The following is a 10137-nucleotide window of genomic DNA, read 5'->3' on the forward strand; positions in this document are numbered from 1 at the left end:
TACACAGCCACACCCACGTGGTGATCCGCCACTAAAACACAGCACAAGACCCCAGCTCGGGGAAGTCCTCTTAATCATCAAACAAACTATATGAAAAGACTTCTGTCTTTCAACTCCAACTGTTCCCAGTGAAGACAGATCTGAAAAATGTACACTTTTGTGTAAGCACCCCCCCCCCCCCCCAAAAAAAAGAGAAAGAATTGTAAGAAAAACAGAGAATAGTGTATTTCTTAGGGACTACACTCAGCTGCAGAATAACAAATTCGGAATGGGAATATTTTACAGTGGCAGGAGTGTGGTTTACTAATGTGTTTTAATAGTTTTCATACAGCACTCTATGGTGCTGACAGATAAGCTCCATCACGCTTGGGATGAATAGAAAAAGAAATGGGGATCTGGGATCAGTAAATTTTTGTGCTTTTTGGGATATATATATATATATATATATATATATATATATATATATATATATATATATATATATATATATATATATATATATATATATATATATATATATATATATACACACATATACACACATATACACACACACACACACACACACTCAGACCCTCAGTGTAAAGACGTACCATACTCAGGACCAGAGGACCAGCTTTGAATTAGTGAGTTGTATAAAATTCAGGCACAGTTCAAGACTGCTGAGGCTCATCCCTTAATTTCCTTGCCTTTATTTCCCCTTTTTTGACAAAGCCTTCCCCCATTCCTCTCACTTTAAGACCCCATCCACACCACACCCATGACCCCCCATGTGCAGACATGAGGTCAAGCTCCAAAGATCACAGAAAGAAACCAGACGAGAGAGACAGAGAAGGAGAGAAAGACAGAGACCTAAAATCCTCCTTTCCTCCCAAAACCAGGCCAAACCTCAAGCCTTCCCACCAGCCACAGACCCCCTCCTTTAGCCCAGTTGTGTGTAGAGGAGGCAGTGAGCACTCTTGCAGAAACATCAGCCCAGGGAAATTCAAATGAGGAAGAAATGGTGAGAGGGAGAGTGTGTGTGGGGAGAGAGAGAGAGAGAGAGAGAGAGCGAGCACAATAGTGAGAAAATAGGATGAAAGAATGAGATGGGAGAGCGTTAGGTAGCAGGGAGGAGGAGGAGGGTGCCAGAGAGGTTGCTGAGGCTGCAGGTTAAGATAATGTGTAGATCTGAAGAGATTTGCAGGGAACATTTTTATTCATTTTTTGATTACTCCCGTCTCTCCCAACCTCCCCTCCCTCTCCCTCCTGCGTTGCCTTTTCTCCGTTTGTTTGTTTTTGGCATTAGCGTTATGACTGCTGGTATCCACGTGTACATACACATGAATGCTGATTAGTACTGGAATATTTTATAAACACACATTTATTCACACATTCGCAGACTCACACACATGTATCAATACATAATGCACACAAACATACTTAAAGATGCATCAGAGAAGCGAGCAACTGGGCAGAGGGTGCCAGGAATGCTAAGAACTTACAAGTTTGTAAACATGCAGACATAGGTGCAGCTTCCGTACATACAAACATGCATTCAAACAGATTGTTCTAGGTGCAGCCCATCGCTGTGCCTGCTTCTTATCAATGGGCTGCAGGTAGACTAAGTGTTCTGAATGAGTTGGGCCACACAAGAGGTGTGACCCACATATAGTGCTGTGAAAAATTATCACACCTGATTTCTTTGTTTTTGCATATTTGTCACACTTATGTGCTTCAGATCATCAAACAAATTTTCATCTTAGATGAAGATAACCTAAATAAAGACAAAGTGCAGTTTTTAAAGACAATTTCCGCTATCCAAACTTACCCTGTCCTATCTGGAAAAAGTAATCCCCCTCCCCTTAAATCACAAATTAACTGTGATTAACCACATATTATCCACAGTTTTTGGAAAACTGAATTATATTTCACTAGCCAAAACCATGCCTGATTACTGCCAGACCTGTTGATTCAAGAAATCAATGAAATAGAATCTGTGTGGCAAAGTGAAGTAGGCTAAAAGATCTCAAAAAGCAACACATCATGGCACAAACGAAAGAAACTTAAGAACAGATGAAAAACAAAGTCACTTTATCAGTTTGGACAATGTTACAAAGCCATTTGTACGGCTTTGGGACTCCAGTGAACCACGGTGAGAGTCATTATCCACAAATGGAGAAAACTTGGAACTGTGGTGAACCTTCCCAGGAGTGGCCAGCCTACCAAAATTACTCCAAGAGCTTATCAATGGCTCATCCTGGACGTCACAAACGAACCCAGAACAACATCTAAAGAACTGCAGGCCGCACTTGCCTTAGTTAAGTTCAGTGCTCATGATTCAACGATAAGAAAGCAATTGGGCAAAAATGGCATCCATGGGAGAGTTCAAAGTGAGAAAACCACTGTTGACCAAAAAGAACACAAATGCTTGTCTCGCATTTGCCAAAAACAAACAAACAAAAAAAAAAACATCTTGATGACCCCCAAGACTTCTGGAAAAATATTCTGTGGACTGACAAGACAAAAGTTGAACTTTTTGGAAGGTTTGAGTCCCGTTACATCTGGCATAAAACTAACACAGCATTTCATAAACAGATCAACAAACCAACAGTCAAACATGGTAGTGGTAGTGTAATGGTCTGGGGCTGCTTTAGGACCTGACAACTTTCTGTAATTGATGGAACCATGAACTCTGCTCTCTACCAGAAAATCCTCAAGGAAAATGTCCGACCACCCGTTTGTCCCCTGAAGCTCAAGGGCACTGAGGTTATGCAGCAATAATCTAAAACACACCAGCAAGTCCACATCTGAGTGGCACCCCCACCCCTAAAAAAACCCCCAAACAAAACAAACAAACAAAATTAGAATAGACATCCCATTCATGCACTGATATGAAAAACTCAATGCTCGATATCACAAAGGTTTGATTGCAGTTCTTGCTGCCGAGGGTGGCACAACCAGTTATTAGGTTTAAGGTGCAACTACTTTTTCACACTGAGCCAGGCAGGTTTTGGTAGCATTTTTCCCTTAATAAATTAAATCATCATTTAAAAACTGAATTTCACTTACTTGGGCTATCTGTGACTAATATTAAAATTTGTTTGATGATCTGAAACATGCAAGTGTGACAAATATGCAAAAAACCAAGAACTATTTATTTTCTGTATTATTTTTAGAAGTTCTAATTTATATGTTATATTTTAAAAAGTTTGACTTTCTATTGCATAGCACTGAACAGGAGTGGCCCTCCCATCTCACTGTATATCCTGTATAATGAGAATAAAGGCATTCTATTCTATTCTAACTCAGGAATGGAGCAAATACATTTTTACAGCACTGTAGGTGTAAATATTTCTCAGTACAGACAAAAGACACAAATAAATGAGGTCACACAAGACACACACACTCAACACACCTGATTTGCTGTCAGACCCTCCTTCCAGGTTGAGTGAGATAGAGTGGTCACCATCCTGCTTCCCTTGACCCAGGATCATCCAGCTTTCCAGACAATCAGAATCAGATGAATCAGACTCAGATTTGGATTCGGACTCATCTGAATCTGATTCTGAACTGCTGGACTCCACAGTCACAAACACACCTGGAGTCCTTTTCCTTTTCTGAGCAACCTACGAATTATACACAGAATTAGAGTGTATCAGATATCAAATCCTTGTTTTTTTTTTTAACCTTGCAGCCTTACTGAACTGATCAAACTGCAAAGCAACGATAAATAAAGGTGATAGTTTGTGAAAGTACTTTGACATTTTAGCCCTTTGTTAAACATTATTACCTCACTGCCAGCATTAAACTTTGCAGTTAGTCATACACTAGCAATGCTGTACACTCCGACAGCTGCAGCTCGAAATGGGGAACAGCAATCATTAAGCTTGCTGGCACTGAGCACAGGGCAGTAGCTTGACAAAGGACAGAGAAAATAAAAAATGAAGAAGGAAGGCAGATGCATTTCTGATAATGTCTCACAAATGACAAAGAATCAGGCTTTGGCTCAATGGCGACCTCTGCTCTGTTTAAGAATAGATTCACAAAAGTCTTCAAAGTTAGATGTTTACATGCTTGCTGTAATTGTTTTACATTTCATATGGGTCATTAGATATCCTGTAAAAAGCTTCCTATTTAAGTGACTGGGAACTATGAATATAATCCCCTGTACCCATTCTGTGCGAGACCATACGCAAACATTTATCTGCTGCTAGTTTGAGGCTACACCTGCCTCTGTTAGTCAAAGTTGTATTAATGTTAACTTAAAAAGGCAAAACTGCAGCAAGCAAAATCCATAACACTCTTCATATGGACATCTGAGACTTACTAGTCGCACATATTTTCATCAACATTCAGTCAGTTTAGATTATGTTGGACAAACTCAGATTTTAAGTTAAGCTTTAAGTTAATACTGCAGTTGAACTTGGATGCCTCATGGAGTAACCAGATTGGCTGGGCAATTAAATCCAAATTGTAGGACTGCGGTGCTATACTTTAATCACTTAAGACTACAGGCTCCAGCTGCAAAGCTGATGTGGTGAAAGCTTCAATGCTGTTTCAGTGTCCACAGGAAATGCTGCAGAAATGGAACATCTGTTTCTTAGCAGCTATATTTTTAATACGTTAAGATAGAGATGTTTCTCAACACGTTTTCTTGTTTATGCATATTAGAGACAAGCAGATTATTTAACTGTACCCTAAGCCAGACTCATTTTTTTAATGACCTGGAAACACCATAAACAGTGGGCGAGGCTGCTGCAATTCTACAAGACAAAGAGGGGCAGGCTGAGCTTGTTGGATGCATTACTGAACCTTTGTCTTTGTTTTTGCATTTACCATCTTTGTTTTTTTAATTACATTTAATGTCATGTCATTGCCATTAACATGGCAATGACATTTTTTAAATGTCAATATTTCTGTCTCAACAACTACACTGTAAACTTTTAATGTTTTTCTGTCACTGTGATGAGTGATACTAAAATGATTTTATCTACAGCACATCAGCTTGGTAATACTGGCTCTACCTGCTGTGCCGGGGTGGAAGTCTGCATGTCTCGACCCTTTAGAGTACAGATCCCTTCATTATCTTCAACAGTGTCATCGTCAGAGATTGAGATGATATCAGTGCTGGAGTCAATCACGATGACCTCCTCAAAAAGTGACAATGGTGGCCTCTGACCTTTAGGATCACTTTTCTTCTTATTCAGTTTATCCTGTTTCTCGCTCTTCTTCTTCTTTGGGTGTTGCTGCAGACTGCCATTAATAGGTGTCAGAGACTTGATTTCTGTTGTGTGCGCTGGTCCTCCGTCACCATCTGTAATCTTCTCAATCACCTTATTTTGTCCTGAGTCCTCTCTTTCATGCTCCTGCACTTCTCCATTCTCCTGCTCCTCGAGCTCCCCAGGATTGGAGGAGTAGTGGAGCTGGCTATAGAGATGGAACTCCAACTCACTGTTGGCATCTGACCCTTCAGAGTCCCCTTCTTCCTCTGGATAGAGGTCATCCTCTAACCTCTCCCGGTCCTGGTAGATACTGTACATCCTCACAACCACACCAGGAGATGGTGACTTAAAAACACACAAAATTAACATAATATAGCACCATATTGTCTAAATCATTATTAAATAACAAATTAAATTACACAGTCTACAGTTATTCCCTAATAGTTATTGTCATTTGGCCTATAAAAAGTGAGATAATTGATTTCTATATCACCTTTCACATTTCCTAAAGCCCAAAGAGACATCTTCAAGAGCCTTAATTTACTTCAAACAACAGCATGAAATCCAAAAGATATTCAGTTTTCTACTGGACAAGTCAAAATAAAAAGGCAAAAACTCCTTATACCTGAGAAGCTGGATATAGGCAATGTTTATTTACCAAAATAGCTGCTGATTAATTAGATTTTTTTAATGTAACTGCTCTGCATTATCTAACAGATTATTTTAGCATTTTTTACAATTCATTTTTAAACATCTGACACTGGTTACCATCACCAACCTAAAGCTGCTTCAATTAGGCAATCCATAGCAGCTCGCCAAACAGCAGCAGATCTTTATGTGTGGCACTTTCCAAACATTCACTTTGTATTCAGAATCACCTGCTCAGCACTTTATTCAGAAAGAGCACAACCAGGAGGCAAAAACAACAAAATGTGGTTTTACTAGTGTTATACCAATATATATTTTTTCATTTAAAAAAAAGTGCTCCTCTGCTGCTGCCAACTTTTCTCATGTTTGCCAGAAGATGAAGAATAGAATTAAAAAATAAAATAAAAATCAAGATCATTAAAACTTTATTTGCCCTGATATCAGTTACAAAATCTACACAAATACCAATCCAATTCTGGCAATGTTTATAATTTTTTTGTAATTTTTTAAATTATCTCACCATTAAAATATTTAACACTGATCAGTCACATCTGCTCCAACATATATAAGCCGATATATCTAATTAGTAGCCCTACATTATTACCTGGATTGTGCTGTAGTCGTTTTCCTCTCAAGTTATTCACAGCACTTTTGAAGTGAAGGGATCACAGGCCAACATCAATTACAGGAAACTTCTGTCTTTTTCTGAAAACCATAAGGCCTTGTTAAGAAAGCTGAGAGGACACAGCTCAGCAGCACCCAGAAATTTTTTTTTTTTTTTTTTTTTACCTGCAGACCTTTTCATCAGAGCTGTGTTGATTGGATCAAGCAGATTGGATCCAAGTCTGATACCTGCCAGGTGACAATTTTAAATAACACTTAATGTGCCATAATCCTGACACCACTGTGATCGATTGTGTCAAAAGCTGTTAAATTAGTTAGTTACTACGCTCTATATGACACACTGTGTTGTTAATTTTCCCAGTCCTTGTCTGCCTTTTTCTAACACACACACACACACACACACACACACACACACACACACACACACACACACACACACACACACACAGGACAGAGAAGGGGCACCGGCCCATTGCTCTGTCCAGTCCTGCGTGTCTGTGCCATGATGGCTGGAGATGATTGGCTCCCAGGCCGCACACACACTGCATAAACGCCACGCTACACAGTCACAAGCCGGCCACCAGGGATTAAAGGGACAGAAAGTCTTACCGGCTGGTGAGGGGCGACTGTTGCGTTGAAAGTTTCAGCAGCTCTCAGGGAATGGGGGCTGACAAATGACTGACTGTGTTTTACAGTAGTGGAATTTAATGTACTGTACTTAAAGCAGTCATGGTCCACCAACACAGGTGATTTCTCCCAATCTCCTCAATTAAAATGCTACTCGAACAACAACCCTGGACTCTGTTATTCTGTTGCATCTGTTTTGGTGAAGCAACTCAGCTTCATGACTCAAAGAGGGCTTTTCCTTATGAAACTTTTGGACATGTCAGAAAAGGAAAAAAAAAACAAAAAAAACAAGCACAGGTGTAAATTAAAGATGCAAAGATGGCTAAATTCTCTTTAGTTACTTCAGTTTCAGCCCTGATCATGATGCCTGCTCACAGTGTGACTGTCACACCTTCAGGTATGAGCTCACCTTTGGAAACAAACTGCAGAGGTTCTGCTACCGAATCTTGGATCTACTTGAATGGAATGCAGAAAGCTGCGCTCATCTTCCTAAAATGACTTCTTTTTTTTTTTTTAAATTAAAGACTTCAAACACACTTTGGCAGAAGTGTTGCATTGGTACAACCTACGAATGCAGCTGAAATGTGTTGTACATTAGGAGGTGATGAATTTTGTACTGATCAGCAAATATTAAGCACTGATGTTTCAATTGTCCAGCTGTGCATATTCACACGTGAGGCAAGTCCCCACAGGTTTACACCGAAACAGGAAATACAAGCTTGAATTTCTCTGTAGTTTTGGTTAAAAAAAATAATAAAATAAAAAACAAGTGAACCAGGAACTCCAAAAATGTACTTCATAGCTGTGAGATTTATTTAACCAAAATAACAGAAAAACCCCTAAATATTGCTCAACTGTGAATGAGCATGAGTGCAAGAACCTTTCAGTAAAATGCATGCATGTTTGGTTAATTGGTGATTCTAATTTGTCCGCAGGTGCGAATGTGAGTGCGAGTTATGTGCCCACTTGAAGAAAATGGATGGACTTCAAGTTAACAGTCTTTAAGTTAACATTAACTATGAGCACATCTTTTAGTTACACTACTAAAAAAAAAAAAAGCATACTGATTATTGGAGATTATTGGCCTTTAAGATGTTTGGTATAACTTAGAAATAGTGCAATCACATATTTTGCAAAGCAGAGCACTGGTGACTACATTGTGTATAACACTCTCAGCACTGTATGCTATATGTATCCAAAGAATATCGGCTGATATATCGACATTGGAATAGATAACTCTCTAAAAATTGATATCAGCGACAGCCAGGCTCTAAATGGGTGCTGTACTAGAATATTGATTGCAGATGTTTCTATGTGTTTTTTTTTTAAGTCTAATATTTTTGCTTATATTGGTAAATTGGCTGTAGTCAACAGGCTTTATGAAGGGGTTTTATATATAAAAGAAATGATCACTTTTCCAAGTATCCTTATGACTTTGTACTATCATCTGGTAATTTTTTTTTTTTTGCCACTTAAGAAGAAGAAGAAACAGCCTTTATTGTCCCACAGAGGGGAAATTTGGGTGTAACAGCAGCCGCAGTTATTATAAATATAAATAAAGATATAATAATTCACACTATTAAGAAAAGAATATATATAAAATCAACAAACAATATTAACCTTAATACTACTAATAATAACACTATATACAATGTACATGAAATACATTATAAAACTGTTATGTTCTGTAGCAATTTCCGTTGTGCTTTTGGCCAGGTCTCTCTAGAAAAATGACCTTTTTAATGTCAAAGAGACTTTTTACCTGGATAAATAATGCATATATAAAATGAGAGATATATTTGATAGGTTAACAAGTAATTTACAACAGTTGAATACCAGTGTTGTGCCAAAAAGTGACTGTCTCCCAAAAAGTAATTTCCTATGTGTTTTTGATTTGTTATATCTTTCCTTATATTGGTAAAAAGACTTCTGTCAACAGGATTTATGGAGGACATATATATATAAAATAAAGAAATGACCTGTCTTGCAAGTGTCTTTATGACTCTGTTAATGTTATTATAATCAATTCAGTCCTTTTGGACACTTAAAATATCTTTATAAAATTATGATGTTATATTTGTGGCAATATCTGCTGCTCTCTTGAACAGATCTCTCTGGAAAAAGAAATGTTTAATGTAAATTAATATATAAAAGTCAAATTTGCCATAAAGTGATTGCAGCTTCTACCCTGTGATAGTAATGCTGTTTCTGGCTCAAAATGACTTGATCATTCATTAGAGATGTTTGACACAAGTTTCACAGATTACAGACCAAAAAAAGTAATTTACAACAGTTTAAATACAGCCAATTATTTTTTGGCAAATAGCGGAAATCGCTTTTTGGCACGACACGGTACCGCTCTGTAAAATGAGGCCTTTTATACAGATTGTTGTCTTTAGTTATTCTGAATGTGTGATTTCACTTGTGTTGCGAACATATGTACGTGCACTTTATGACATCCATTCACTCATGTGTGCGTGCTGGTTTCACACAAACAGACTAGAGTGACAGGATTTGATCCCAGACATCCAGCGGCCTGGTCACACCGCAGTGACTGACAGAAACCTCACTCTTATAACTGTGTACCCCCATAACTGTAGTTAGCCTATTGGTAGCCCCGGCTAGCTCAATGCTAACACGCTAGCTTACTGGGGAATACATTAGCTCTTTATTAGAGTACCGACGTTTTCATTAAACGGTAACGGTAACACAAATAGCCGGGAAACTATCGTTGAGCAGGGTGTATTTGAGCTTATTTTAACGTGTCGGCAGTCCCTGGCTAGCATGTGTCACTCAGCTCCATCCACGTGTTTATAAGCAACAGCAGAGGAGCCGCTCGGATGTAAACAATGGAGCACTTCAGCCTTAAACACACACTAAAGAACACAAATACGCGCAGCTAACGCATCCCTACTCAAAGCCACCACTGTAAGTGTTTAATTTATGATGTCAACAGGTATGAGCTCACCTTTGGAAACAAACTGCAGAGGTTCTGCTACCGAAGGTTGGAGCTGCTCTCCTCCTGCCTCCAGCC

The 10137-nt window shown here is 38.7% G+C and overlaps 1 protein-coding gene across 1 annotated transcript; it reads right to left on the reverse strand.

Annotated features, from left to right (window-relative positions):
• Nucleotides 1–230: 230 nt before the first annotated feature.
• Nucleotides 231–7535, reverse strand: LOC115796108 (zinc finger CCHC domain-containing protein 7-like). Its single transcript, XM_030752398.1, has 4 exons — nt 7513–7535; nt 5007–5549; nt 3398–3608; nt 231–247 (listed from the first exon to the last, which is right to left on the reverse strand). The coding sequence occupies exons 2-4, from the start codon at nt 5520–5522 to the stop codon at nt 231–233; spliced, it is 744 nt and encodes a 247-aa protein (XP_030608258.1). The 5' UTR covers nt 5523–5549; nt 7513–7535.
• Between the last annotated feature and the right edge of the window lie 2602 nt (nt 7536–10137).

This window comes from Archocentrus centrarchus, chromosome 1, assembly GCF_007364275.1.
Source record: "Archocentrus centrarchus isolate MPI-CPG fArcCen1 chromosome 1, fArcCen1, whole genome shotgun sequence".
NCBI lineage: Eukaryota > Metazoa > Chordata > Actinopteri > Cichliformes > Cichlidae > Archocentrus > Archocentrus centrarchus.